This window comes from Gouania willdenowi, chromosome 13 (assembly GCF_900634775.1).
Source record: "Gouania willdenowi chromosome 13, fGouWil2.1, whole genome shotgun sequence".
NCBI classification, from domain to species: domain Eukaryota; kingdom Metazoa; phylum Chordata; class Actinopteri; order Blenniiformes; family Gobiesocidae; genus Gouania; species Gouania willdenowi.
This window is the reverse complement of record NC_041056.1, coordinates 7,925,869-7,941,466: the sequence shown is the minus strand read 5'-3', so window position 1 is coordinate 7,941,466 and position 15,598 is coordinate 7,925,869. Positions and strand designations below refer to the sequence as shown.

At 38.8% G+C, this 15,598-nt stretch overlaps 1 protein-coding gene across 1 annotated transcript in view; it reads left to right on the top strand.

The window, feature by feature from the left end:
• The first annotated feature begins 10,330 nt into the window (after nucleotides 1-10,330).
• frem2b (FRAS1 related extracellular matrix 2b) overlaps nucleotides 10,331-15,598 on the top strand; it is a 102,362-nt gene continuing 97,094 nt past the window's right edge. The window contains exon 1 of the mRNA XM_028465645.1: nucleotides 10,331-14,996. Coding sequence (XP_028321446.1) covers nucleotides 10,424-14,996 — 4,573 coding nt within the window. The 5' untranslated portion in view covers nucleotides 10,331-10,423. The remainder of the gene's footprint in view (nucleotides 14,997-15,598) is intronic.

The following is a 15,598-nucleotide window of genomic DNA, read 5'->3' as shown; positions in this document are numbered from 1 at the left end:
ACAAGCTTAACGCTGTTTGACATCATACTTTGACTTCACAGGATGTAATTTGCCATTGCTGGGCATGCACACCAATGTCATAGTCAAGCTATAGTAGCAGAAAATAAGTCATTAAAAAGAGCCTAAAAGTATCTGCAGATGTTAAGAAAATGTCTTGACTTGTTTTTCCATAACATTCAAATTCAAACCCAATAATAGAATAATGTAGATAATGCTAAGCTACTACAATATCTATTAAATGTACTTAACATCTGATAGTATGAAAGGCAAAAGTAGGTTTCACTAAAAGTGATTTTTCTGACAGTCTAGCATTTTCAATTAAAAATAATCAGGTGCTTTTAACAACAGTTTTAGAGTTTGATGTAAAAATATATGCAACAGATCTCATTGACATCAAAACAATTAGCCAAAAGTTTAGTGTCTGTGAACCCAACAACTAATTACAATAATTCCTGTATTTTTTAAGTGCCTTTACTTTTCTTTTTCCTGTTAAGACTAATCAGCTTTTTCTGAACATTGCAGTTTTTTGTTTCATATTAAAATACTCCAATACCAAACTCCACCAATTTTAGGAAGGATTACACTCTTTAAAGCCAATGTATTGTTGCCCCCTTCTGGCAGTGGTGACAAATATGGCATCTGTATACATACATACATAAAGGGATCAGCACTAAGATTATTCTATATTAGCTTAATTACAAAGCAATAGTTGATGAAGCGCAAATAATTCAAAAATTACTTTGAAACGTTTATATTTGAAGTTTTTTATATTCTACATTTCGTGTTGGTACATGTTGTGGGCTGAGAGTAAAGTCATTCCAATTCAACTCTACATGTCCTGTATGTACAGCAGAACTGACAATAAAGCTGCCTTTGACTTTAAAATGTAAACAGAATTTAGCATAGCAGCTTTGGGCACCAACACAATGGATTTGGTAAGAAACCAATAAAACCATCAGCATTATGTCACATCATATCATGGTATTTAAATCTAGATTAAATACAGCACTAAATGCTCTTCACGGAGAGTTGGATTACACCCAGGATAAATGGTATTGATATTATTATATACTGTACCAACCATGTTGTACACATTATTGCCATATATATCAATAGAATAGAATAAAATAAGAAATGACAGTTTAAGTAACTTAAATGAGGAAAACAATAACTTTTACAACCTAAAAAGTTCAATCGTTTGATAGATTTTTTTGTAAAACAAATGTTAAAATCTAGTAACCAACATGTCCATCCATCCATCCATCCATCCATCCATCCATCCATCCATCTACCCAAAAGAACCAAAAGTGACAGACCAATTGGCTCCTCAGCTGTTTCATAGCCAGGCGTCTGTTATTCTCTCACCTATTCAACAGAAAGCAGGCCAGGCAGTTGATTTCAAAGGTATCTGAAAATACATTTGGAATAAACTTAATGCCTAAAAAGAAGCAAAGGACAGTCACCATCATCAAAACTCATACCAGTGTTTTTCAGTGGGGTTGCTGAAATGTCTAGTAATTGGTAAAAAAAACAAAAAACAAAAAACTTTAATTTTAATCCATAAAAACAGATTGAAATACCATTTTTACATTATTATTATTATTATTATTATTATTATTATTATTATTATTATTATTATTATTATTATTATTATTATTATTATTATTATTATTATTTTAAAAATAAACATGATAAAAAACTAATTCTAGAAGAAGAAACATGTTTCTGGGGTCGCTGGACATTTGTGATATCAAAATGGGGTCACGACACAAAAAAAGTTAGGAAATTACACTATTAGCCTGTAAAAGATTTAACAATATACAGTATGTGGTCAAATCAACTATTTGGTACATTATTTATGCAAGAGTGCCAAAAAAAGATTGGGAGGAAAAATTGTGGTGGATGATGGATGAAAATCCTCAAATGCAACCTTAGACCAGATCACAACAAGTTGCAGGAAGTCAACATGTTAATTATGTGGGTCAACAATAAAGTGTGGACTCCATGTGAATGTAGGCAGAGTGAATATACAGGAGAAACTAAATCAATATGGTAAACCAAATGATTGTTGACTTATATATAATCCTATTTGCTAAGTGCAGAGAGGTGTGTGGTTTGGTGCATGTTCACATGACTATTTACTAAAGTCAATAAAAACAGTGACAGCAGCAACATCATCATCTGTCAGCAGTGAACAGACGCTACACAGCTTATTAAAGCTGTCAGCAGGGGAGACGTGTGTGTGTGTGTGTGTGTGCCATCTGTGGGGTAAACGTCCCATCTATCATAGAGCATGAAAAGCACCTTATTACAGCAGTTAACTTTAAACAGATGACAACTGGCTTTGGAAACTCTGGGCTAATGGAGAGATTAAGACAATTACAGCTTAGCAGGGGATCTTAGAAATATTTCAGACATTCCTCGGAACAGTGAACAGACATATATTTACTAGAACTGTGGTTGTAGATGTCATCGAGTTGAACTACATGTCAGAGCGGAATAGATCCTGGAACAATGTTGTAAGTTCAAGTCAAAACATATACCGGAAAAAAGGGGATTATGAATACTTTATTAATCATTTAAGAAATCCTTCTTGTTTATTGTTATAATCTTTTTTTTTTTTTTTTTAAAGTTGTTACATTTTCTTGCCAATGAACTTTTAAAAAGCTGAATTTAAATCCTGGAAATCCAAAAGCTTCACTTTTCTTTTTTCCTTCACATAATATGATAATATGCAATGTCAAGTGCCTTTTATTTTGAAAACTCCTCATGCCTGGATATGTCTTTTGGCGTATCCTGACAAAAATCCTATTAAACAATCCAACCTCTGACCCGTAGCTGACTACATCTCCACAGGAAGCCTGTGATTTGGAGTTTTATAACGTACTGTATAAAGGCCTGCAGTCAAAAAGGAGGTTTTCAATCACGGATGAATGCTCGGACGTCTGCAGGTTTGACCTTTGCTCGTGTCCTTAAGTGCCACTGTAGAAGTCAGACTAGTTAGAATATAATGAAGCAGATTTGACAAAACCCTGCAGCCTTTATTAATTGTTTTGGCACGGCAACAAGGAATTTGTGTTCAGAATCACTAAAAGTTGTTCGAACCCTAACGTATTTACATTATTTTCATAAACTTCTGTTTTTCAGAGTGTTTTGGAGCTTCTCTGATGTTTCATAAGGTGTGGATGTGGATGTTCTTCTACTTCAAAGCCCACTTTTTCCTACAGGCACATGTTTGGGTGTTTTTCACCCAGCAATAGTGATAGTGTCCCATTAACAAGGAATAAAGTAAGTAAAACGTTTCCTGAAATGTCCATGCTATCTTTATTTAGTCTAGTAGTTGTAAATATATATCACAAAGTGGTAATTTCAAAGGAAATTCATAAAAATATTTTAGTCAGGTGATCATTTTCACTGAAAAATGCCATTTTTTGTTTGTGCCTAGGAAACTATGCATATTTTTATTTATTTATTTATTTTTATTTTTAGAGTGTGGTAAAATTCTGCTGATAGTCTAAAGATTTCCATTTGAATACCGCAGACTATTATCATATCTTCATATCTTTTGTCTGTTATCAGGGTTACGACAGATTTTGACAAAAATGTAACCAAAGATAGACCTTCTTACGCCATGGAAAATTCCATTACATTTTGTAGGGAATCCAGATCAATATACAAATTCTGAATCAGTTTGAAAACTCTTCCCTATCTCTCAGCATTTGTGAAATTTCTAAAATGCATATCTCGGTCCATAATTGACTGATCTTTATGAAAGTTGACTGAGTTACAGGTATTGGTTCCTCAATTACCTCACCCAGTTTCATCCATATCTGATCCAGATTGCACATTTCATCGAGATTTTTTTTTTTAAAATGCGGTGGGGGGGGCATACATTTAGACCTACTGTATGGTTATTAATGGGGATACAAGTTTCTTCCAAGCTTTTAAAGTGTGAACGTTCATAGTACCATGATCAGGATCAGAGATCCAGATAACTGAATATCTGGCAAAGAGGGTATTTGGTGCTTTTCTATTGTTTTACATGAGAAATTTTAGCTCGAAAGCCTTTTTTTTTAACCAAAATTAGCATCTTAAAGTGACGAATACCGTGCTTAACTTTCACATTCCTCTATTACTGAACTTATTTGTCTTCACTTTGTATCTATTCTATTTGTTAAAAACTGTAAATAGATTTGCCTTGTTTTATGCACACTGTGGTCTCTCTGGTTATAAGTTATATTCTTAGTACATGGCTACACAGACGCCTGGGGAATTAAGGAGAGCAAAGCACATAAAGAATATGATTAAAGTTGACTGCTTTGGCTGTGTTTTTAGCTCCTCTGTGTCCTTGGGGACCCACAAGCGGTGGAAGATGGATTTGGTTGCTGGTCAGCAGAGTTGCGCTTCCATAGGTTGCATGATTTACTTTTATCGAAGGAGACTTTCGTGAAGCTGCTAGCATCATTTCAGCTTGGACCTTAAACTCAGAAGAATTGTGTCTGACAGAGGTGTAATGAACTAAAACGGCCTAAATGAGATCAGCGAGGCCTGAGTTGTATTGTCTCAGGGGAGAAACCACCAGAAAGACACAGAGGCAATAAAAGGATAGCACTAAAAGAGATGATATTGGAAAAGGTTTCTGGTGAGAGAAGGACATTGATGCCACAACAAAAACTGAGATGAGAATGAGTCCAAACTTGCCAAAAAAATGTATGATTTTCAGAAGTATGAACGACGCTAACCCTCCTGTCATCCTTGGGGTCAGTTTGCCCCCAAGCAATTCTTAAAGGTGCAGTCTGCAACTTTTTTAAAACTGACTTTTTGTCATATTTGCTAAAACTGTCACTATGTAAGGACAGATTTACATGAAACTAGTAGTTTGTGTGAAAAAACAGGCTCATTGAGTCCGTGCTGCTGCTCCTGCAGCCTTTGGCAGATTGCCAGAATGCACTGCGACCGAGCAAAAAGAACCAATCAGAGCCAGGATTGTGTTTGATGGACTGTCTGACAGCTGTTGCTCACAGTCCCCGCCCCCTTCCCAGGGCTGTAGCGCCATCTTTTTTTACAGTGTATGGTCTAGAGGAGTAGAAGATGGAATTAGCTTGAAAGGTAATTACTGCTGCTTGATTACATTATTATTGATTTGTAATTGTTACACTAGAACTCTGTGGTGCATGTGTTGTTCATGTGCACTCAGTAGCCTCCTTGTGGGTAATGTAAGTGACACGGTGTTTTTGCTGCTGCTGCTGCTGAGGTGTGTGCACATTGAGAGAGAGAAGCGCTGCAGTAAAATGCTTTCTACGTTAGCTTGTTAGCTCCTCTGAGGGAGGGACTTTGGAAAGTTTGGAGGCAGGGCAAGAGAGCAGCGGGGAGGGAGGGATCTGAGAGTTTTGGACTGCACCTTTAACCTCTAAAAAAATGTTTATTATTATTATTATTTATCCTGTAAGATGTTTGCTCAGAAGACTTATAATGCAACAAACCATGAAATCAATGAGCTGAAGTTATTTTGTAAAAAGGGTAGGCTTGGCATAATAACCATGAGCTTCAGCCTACGCCTTTATTGTTTTTAATTTTGAGTTGAAGGTGAAACGTCCATGCTGTTGAGAGTATTTTGTTCCTTGGCTAATTGAAAAAAGAATAAACTGAAACTAAAACTAAACATTATTTTAATTATTATTTTATGATATATTTTGTAATTAAGGACAAGCATGAAGTGCCTGAGATGGACATTTTGATTAACCCATTAGGTAAAAATGTTTTAATTAATTAAGTATATTATGGTGGTTTAAAGTGTTGACCCCAAGGATAAAAGATGGATAATACTTTTACAGGTTAATCTGCTGCATCACCTCACCCATATCAGGTTGTTTTGGTGTCACCTTTTTTGGATCCAGGGATCCTTACACAGGAGAACGTTTTTCAAGTACCTCCTCCTAATCCTCATGTCAATAAGACTTAATTTTTTTGCCAATTTGTTGGGGGTTTAATAACAAAGAGATGATTTCTCTCCTGGCTCATAAACACAGTATTTAATCTCTTTAAGGACTTTGAAGAGATATTTCCAAAAACAAAATGTGTTTAGAAGGAAAAATCAGTGAAGTTTGGAAGAGGTGGAGCATTAAGTCCGTCTGTGGCTACTGAGGAGCTACGGAAACAGATTAGGGCCCGTTTTGATGGAGACTGTTGTTGTATAGTATATAGTGAATTGGCCCTAGTCGGCCTCCGTAGATTTGACTTTAATAGCAAACATTCAACTTTTATCACAATATTGTATTTTGACTTTCTTCTCGAAATTTCAACTTTAATCTCGACTGTATTCTTCATTTGCCCAAAATTACTTTCTCCATCAAAATTGGCACTAATCCGCTTCCGTACGTAGATGATGTAAGTAGCAATACAAACTCAAAAATCCTGATTTTCATTCATCGTCCAACCTCGGCCACATGTTTGACAGTAGATATGAACCACTTGAGGAGCGTGATTACAGTATGATTGACAGTTTAATCTACTGAGAAGGTTTAGTCATTTACCATAAATCATATATAAATATGATGTGACAGAATGTGACAGAAGCCCTCTCTGAATGAAGAAGGCGAGCCTGAAGCTTCTGATAGGATCCCGTACCCTCTCAGCTATCGCTGCACTCAACATTCTATTCATCTACTTTTTTCATTTTCTCCTGTAACCAGGAGCTGTCAAAGCCCGGGGGCCTCCCCTTGCCTGTTTTCTCTGCTACTTTTATAATTCGACCCTGTCAACAGCGTCCAGCGTAGCTCAAGTGGGAACGTTTGTTATGGCAGCTTCTCTGGGCACTGATTCGTCAACACATGCCAACTGTGCGGTGGTTTGTCCGTCATTAAAACACAGAAACAAAGCTTACACACATGTGCTTGTGGATGGAATGACAATCATCCAGCGTAGTTTAAAGGAGATTGAACACAAAGTTTAGCTCCTGCAGGCAGTGGGATATGAAGGACCAACTCTGACATAATTAAAAATAGATAAATACCCACAGATATATGCAATATATGAAAAAATAAATCACGTAACACCTAAATATATGCCATAAATAATATAATTTATTGTATTTTTTTATTCATTTATTTATGACATATTCAGGTATTGAGTGATTTATTTATTAATTGATTTCTAACTATGGCAGAGTTAGTGCTTTTTTGTGGAAAGTTGGTTATGTGTTTACTGTTATATGCTAGTCGTAGCAATATGCTACATACAGTATGTATAAGCTATGTACTGTATTGTGGGGATACAGAGTTTCATAGTTATTCAATCGAAGTTTTTGAATTATTACTAAAGGAAATGATGCCCATTTAACAAAAGGATTAGAAATATTGGCCGATATTAACCATAAAATGTGATATCGGTTAATATATGATGATACAAAAAGGAAATTTTTAGCCATTTTGAGATTTCACTTGTAATTTATTACATTATTAAAAAAAGGAAAAATAGAAATAGATTTAAAAATATATATATATATATAAATGAAAAATCTTATGAAATTAAATGCGTCAATCACTAAATATTAAAAAGGCAAAACATAATAACAATAATAATAACCATTAGTTGGGCACTTCTGATATGAGAGTTTTCCTTTACTGACGTTGAATACATTTTCTTATTTTCCACAGATGATGTTTGTGTGTAAAACACATCCAATACATCCATCACAAAAAGTAGGCTTAACCTGTTATTTTCATGAAGATACATGAAATCCCGGCATCATTAATTTAAATTCAAGTTTTGTGTTGGACTTTATCGGATATTGGCAAAAGCTAATATATACCATACTAAGACTAAATATTATTGACCATCTCAAATAAATTAAACATGTTACTCTTTTATCTACACTGCATGGTTGTCCTGAGTGAACAAAGATGTCAGATCAGAACCATTATCAAATGCTTTAAACCCTAACCGTCAAACCGCAAAAACAAACAAAAGTAAAAACCGTATTATCTTTTAGGTGTTGTTGTTGAACCCTTTGGAACAATTAGAAGAGGGAACATACTTCAATAAAATAAAATAAGATCAAATCAGACATGAGTGTCGGGGATTAGCTCCAGCACTGCCAGGAGATCTTCCGTTTGCCGAGTCTCTATGGATTTCTTCTACAATATTAAAGAAAAACACACTGCATGACATATTAGTAGAAGTTTGGATTGACTGGCAATCTGCCCGCTTTGGGACCTCAGTCAGATGGGATTTGCTCCAGCACATCATCAGGATGAAAGATAGATAGAAAGAGAATAGGTGAACTGATGAATTCAATGACTGATGTGTGCAGTGACATATATCACCTCTTCAGTGCAGACTGGTTTGGGTCTCACCATCAACCAATTTTTGTCATTTAAAAAGTACATTGATGGAGTCAGAGTAAAAAACTAAATTGAGGTTCTTCTTCTGGAAAAAGGCCAACTTTTCAGATATCATTTGACTGATTATTCTCCCTAACTTTTTTTTTTTTTTTTACCCCAGTTTGACAATGGCTACCAACTCTTTTTTGAGTACTTGGACTGGGTGTACCCCTGGCTGTGGATAGGTTGTCCATCATTGTCTTTGAGCTGCGGCTGGTGTTTTTTGTCCTCTCTGTCTGCAGATTCTCTCTCTGGCAGTTCTTTGTATTTCTAAATGTCTTCTTGAGCTTCTTCCTTCTTATCTGACGTCTTTAATGGTCTAAATTTATCATAAGATGTCCCCTCAGAAGAGGGTATGAAAGCTTTTCTTACAGTATTATTCAGACAAACTTGGATGTGAAAGTAACAGATGAGGATTAGGGCCAATTTTGATGGAGAAAATAATTTTGGACAAATCAAGAATAAAATCAAAATGTCGAGATTAAAGTCGAAATGTCGAGAATAAAGTTGGATTGTCAAGATTAAAGTTGAAATGAAGTCAAAAAGACACGATTAAAATTTTAATTTCGAGAATAAAGTGGAGATTTAATATTGTGGTCATTCCATAGATTTGACTTCATGAGCAAACTTCAGACTTTTATCACGATATTGTATTTTGAGTTTACTTTCAAATTTTTGACTTTAATCTTGTTTTTTTTTTTTTATTATTTTAAACTCTACATTGTATTTTAACTTTATTCTCGATTTGCCCCAAATTATTTTCTCCATGAAACTTGGCCCTAAACCACTTCCATATGAAAGGATATTGTCACCGTTGTGGAAATCAAAGTTTTGTGAAGAAACCAACTGGCCATCATTTATAATGATTTTTCTTTCTCACTTTTCTTGATGTGGATTTTATGGAGGGATTGTGCTGTTGCAGATTTACCAGGTTTCTCTTTAAAGACACATTTAGATCTTTAATAAGGGAATTTGACGTGGTTCAATGAAGCAGATCAATCATACCAGAAGAGGGAGACAACGCACTTCTTCTGTCTGTCATAGAGTTCTATACATGAACGCTTTACTACGGCTTTTCCCATCTATGCATTGTTTTATTGTCTTAGGTCATTTTAAAAATGATGTTTATTAAACAGTTCAGGTCAGTGTTGAACTACAGTTGAATCCTTTGGACTTTAGTTGTTTTACTGCTGCAACACATTCAGCCACTGTGACATAACTAAACACTTTACTGTTTCTTTTTTATTTACAGGTAGTTAGAAATCAAAACTGATTAAAGTGTTTCCTGCAGAATGACACAAATCACAGTGCATTAAAAAAAAAAAAAAAAAAAAAAGAAGAAGTGATAAATGCGCAGCAGCCAATTGGCTTGAAGGGGGCGTGTCTCTCCGTGCGCTCCAGTGTGTGAGCTGTGTGTGAAGTTTGGGTTCAGTGCTGCACAGCTGCTGTGTGAGAATGCTGCACCTCAGTGCTCATCCGTGCCAAATCCCCTCCAACTCCGGATTTATATACAACTTTAACTAAAGCATTGTGGATTCTTCTTTTTTTTACACAGTTTCATGTGCGCAAACTTGGGACTCATTTGTAGCTCCACTCCACAAATGGCTTGGATCCCAGCAGCGCATCTGCACTGGCCCCTCACCACAGCTTTCTTACTGTTTGCGCTGCTTCTGACAGCTGATGGGATCGCACAGGTCATTGACAGCAATGGATTAATGAACGCCCTGAGGTCTGAGCTCTCTGAGGACACCATACTGGTCGCCAACAATGGGATACGTGTGCCTTTCGGGAGGTCAGTCTTCATTGATCCCATCAATGATTTGGTCATCCAGGTTCAGCCCGGGGATCGATGCAGTGTGACAGTGCTGGATAACGACCCGCTGTCCCAAAGACCTGGACACCTGTCTCCCAAAAAGTTTCCATGTGAATTTGGTCCTTATGATGTGAAATATTCACACCTTGGCTCCAGAAGCCCCCCGAGGGACAGAGTTAGACTGCAACTCAGGTATGACACCCAAACTGATACCATCATAATCCCCTTTATGATAGAAGTGGAGGTTATTTTCACACAGCAGGAGGTGCTGACTAAAAACATGCCTCTCACTGTGGAAAAGCTACTGGGAACCAGTAATGCCATTGATCGACGAATCCTAGAGTTCACCTTTGATAGAAATACACAGCAATGCAAGATAGCATCCCTCTCCAGTGGCAACGTGCTTCCCAAGTATGGAAAACTTGTGGACGAGGACAGCATCAGAACAATGATGGATTGTGATGAATTCATTAGAATGAACATCCGCTATCTGCACACTTTTCCTTTTAAGTCACCCAACAGAGATTACATCCCTATGCTGGTGGAGTTATTCGACAGAGAGGGAAACCTTCTCAAACAGGAATTTTTCCAGATTTTAGTTCGAATCAAGGAGGGAGAGGACAACACGCCGCCGAAGCCCAGCTTTGTTGCTATGATGATGATGGAAGTGGATCAGTTTGTGATGACAGCAATAACCACGGAGATGCTGGCTGCAGAGGATGTGGAATCTAATCCTGATGAATTAATTTTCAACATCACATCCCCGCTGTCCTTAGAGGAGGGCTACATAGTGAGCACGGACGATCAAAATTTACCAATAACCTCGTTTTACCAAGAAGACCTAAAAGAGTTGAAAATTGCCTACAAACCTCCAGCTGTGGATTCAGATACGGAGCGGATTTTCCAAATTGAGTTTGAGGTCGTAGACACGGATGGAGCTGTGTCAGACCCCTTTGCTTTCATGATTGTTGTTAAGCCTATGAACACATTGGCCCCGGTGGTCACTAAAAATACTGGTCAGCTACTGTACGAGGGCCAATCAAGGCCATTGTCCAGTTCACAGAATTTGGAAATCAGCGACGAAGACAATTTAGAAAAAGTCCAAATTACTGTTATTGACGGACTGAAGCACGGGGAGTTGAATATTCTGGGCGCAAGGAAGAAATTTTTCACCCCAGCTGACCTTGATGCTGGACTAGTCATTTATCAACACGATGGCAGTGACACCTATAGCGATAATATCATTTTTAGAATGACAGACGGTACCAACGGGGTGGAGTTTCTCTTCCCTATCACGGTTGTGCCGACTGATGACGAACCTCCAATTATCAACGCCAACACGGGTTTGCTTTTGTTCAAGAACCAAATGATACCCATCTCCTCGCTTATGCTCAGCGCCGCAGACATCGACTCTGAGGATTCTACGATAATGTTCACAATCGAGCCTCCCTTTTCTACTATCGGGCAGGTGCTGCTCCGTCAGTCCGAGGCCCCGGAAGACCCATCGACCTGGAAGTTTAATACTGAGGATGAACTTTATGAGAAAATAGTGACTGAATGGCTGCAGCAGGATATTACAGACGGTAAACTGTTTTACAAGCACATCGGGCCCCACAGCATCAGCGCGGTCATGGATCAGTTTGTTTTTAGAGTGCAGGACGACAACGATCCACCTAATCATTCAGCTCAGAACTCGTTCACCATCAAAATTCTTCCTGTGGATGATCTTCCACCTGAACTCTACCCTGGCACCACCTTACAAATGACCGTGCATGAATATCAGCTCACTCACTTTGGCAAGAAATTCCTTCGCTACACTGACCTCGACTCGGAGGATCGTGATCTGAAATACACAATCACACAACCGCCAACAGACATAGATGAGAACAGCCCCGTTGTACTGGGAACACTGGTGTTAACTGAGCAGCCAAGCATTGAAGTGACAACTTTCACTCAGGCACAAATTAATCACCACAAAATTGCTTATAAACCTCCAGATCTCGAACTTGGAATCACCTCTCGTGTTTTGCAGTTTAGATACACCGTGGAAGACTTGTCCCGCAATGGCGCAGAAGGAGTTTTCACAATATTCTTAAAGCCTGTTGACAACCAGCCACCACAAATAACAAACTCTGGGTTTATGCTACTTGAGCGTGGAAACCACATCCTCACAAGAGCAGAGCTGGACACCTCAGACACAGACACTGATAGTGAAAAGATCAAATTCACCATCACGCAGACACCACTACATGGACAGATTCAGTTTAAATTCACCTTAATGATAAAAGGAAAGAGCTTCACTTTGTCTGATATAGAAAATGGTTTTATTTCATACGTCCATGATGGAGATGAATCAACAGCTGACTCAATACAAATAGATGTGAGTGATGGCGTGCACATTGTGCCAATAACTATAAAGATAACTGTGAAACCCGTTGATGATGAGATTCCAATTATCAGCCTCCCAGCTGGCACAATTGGCTCCTACATTGATGTGTTAGAAAACGGTGCCACTGAAATCACAAGTAATGTGATTCAAGGAAGAGACGAAGACACCGACGACTTCCGTTTGACCTTCATCGTCGAAGACCCGCCGTTGTTTGGTGAAATCCTGGTAAAAGGCGTCCCGTCCCGCACATTCACCCAAGCTGACATCATTAACGGCTTTGTGCTTTATGCTCACACTAGTGGAGAAATTGGATTTACAACAAAAGAGGATTTTTTCAATCTGACTCTGACAGACATGTCTGATGAGTGGACCGTGGGGGGAAATAAGATCACAGGTGTCCGAGTGCATGTCACTATTCTTCCCCTCGACAGCCAGGCTCCACAGGTCTTTGTGGGACCTCAGTTCACTGTAGTTGAAGGAGGGAAGAATGTAATTCAGATTCTTCACATTGGTGCAAATGATCTCGACACCCCTAATGATGACCTGCTTTGCACAATCATCGTCCAACCGACCTCGGGTTATTTGGAAAATATTTCACCTGCTCCAGGCTCTGAAAAATCCAGGTCCGGTATTGCTATTAGCGCTTTCACCATCAAGGACATCAGACAAAATCACATCTGCTATGTTCAGAGTATTCACAAAGGAGTGGAGCCGGTGGAGGACAGATTTACGTTCAGATGCTCTGATGGCATCAATTTCTCTGAAAGGCACTTTTTCCCCATCTCCATAATCCCCTCTAATGACGAAAAGCCGGAGATTTACATGAGAGAGTTTGTAGTCATGGAGGGCATGAACATAGTCATTGACACTCCTATTCTGAATGGTGCTGATGCTGATTTCCCCTCTGATCCGCTCACATTTTATATCACCAAGCCCCCCAGGAACGGATTTATTCTCAATCAGCTCACTACAGGCACTGTCCCAGTGTCTAACTTCACCTTGGATCAGATCAAGGAGGCCTCGAGCATCGTGTATGAGCACGATGACTCAGAAACCACAGAGGACAGCTTTAATATTCTTCTCACAGATGGAAAATTCAGTGTGGAGAAAACAGTAATAGTTATGATTATCCCCGTTGATGATGAAACACCGAGGATGGCGATAAATGATGGTCTTGAAATTGAAATCGGAGAAGTAAAAGTCGTCACGAGCAACGTTTTAAAAGCTACCGATCTGGACTCTGAGGACAGCATGCTGACGTATGTTATTCGCTACGGGCCTGGTCAGGGGTTTCTACAGAAAACAACGTCTTCGGGGACTTTGCAAAACGTAACAGTCGGAATGAATTTCACACAATATGACGTGGATCAGGGCTCCATTGTGTACATCCACAATGGACAGGAGGGAATTAGGGACCTCATTAAATTTGATGTAACGGATGGCATCAACCCGTTGATTGACAGGTACTTTTACGTCACAGTTGGTGGGATTGATATGGTTTTCCCTGATGTGGTCAGTAAAGGTGTATCCCTTAAAGAAGGAGGTAGAGTTACTCTGACCACAGACCTTCTAAGCACCAGTGACCTCAACAGCCCAGATGAACACCTGGTCTTCACAATCACCCGAGCTCCAATGAGGGGACACCTGGAGTGCACGGACACACCCGGGCTGCCCATTTCCTCATTTACACAGCTCCAGCTCGCTGGTAACAAAGTCTATTACATCCACACGGCTGATGACGAGGTGAAAATGGACAGCTTTGAATTTGAAGTGACCGACGGCTACAACCCAGTGTTTCGCACGTTCCGGATCTCAATCGGTGACGTGGACAACAAAAAGCCCGTGGTGACAGTGTACAGCCTGGTGGTTACCGAGGGGAACAATAAACTCATCACACCGTTTGAGCTCACCGTCGAGGACAGAGACACCATTGACCGGCTTTTGAAATTTACCGTCACTCAGGTTCCAGTTCATGGTCGCCTGCTCTTCAACAACACTCGACCCGTCACCGTCTTCACAAAGCAGGACCTGAACGAGAACCTGATCAGCTACAGGCACGATGGCACCGAGAGCGCAGAAGACAGTTTCTCCTTCACCGTCACTGATGGAACACACACCGACTTCTACGTCTTCCCCGACACAGTGTTTGAGACACGGAAACCACAAATGATGAAAATTACTGTCCTCCCAGTAGATAATGGTGTACCTCAGGTTTTAGTGAACAAAGGTGCCCCGACGTTGCGTGTTCTTGAGTCAGGCCAACTGGGTTTTATAATCACTCGTAAAACTCTTAAAGCAGAAGACAGAGACAGCATTCATGGTTCTGTGACCTTTCGAATCACCATCGCCCCACAACATGGATACCTGATTCACCTTGGCAAGGGAAATGCTACTATAACCACCTTCACACAAGGTAAGAGCACCTCACAAATCTTTATCACAGTTGAATTTGTATTCCCCTGCTCAGACTTTTTCAATTCCAACTTTTGATTCTCCATACTCTACAAATGGCTCTTGACGTCTAAAAAGCAAGGTTTACTCGGAAATGTCTGTTTCTACTAACAAAGTGTCTAGTTATAGAGATTAAATTAGCCAGTTTCACACACTGACCATGTTTCACAGGAACAGCTCTAACAGTGCATAATGCGGGGGTGTCAAACTCATTTTAGTTGAAGTTACTACAGCCCAGTTTCATTTCAGCGGATCCAAACCCAAGACAAAGACCATAACACTAATAACACTATAAAAGACCACATTTAAGCTGCAACTTTATTCACCAATTAAAAAGTACATCCAATTTTTTTTTATTATGACACTGCTATATATATATATATATATATATATATATATTGTTAAAGGCAATGTAATTTTTCTATTTTTTTCTAATTTTCTATTTTTCTATTGCCCAGGCCAGTTGTGTTGGCTACATACATAAAATATTTATAAATACAAAACAAAATTCTAATTACTTTAGTATTTTGGCCAAAGGGATTGACATTCATTGCATATGAGATT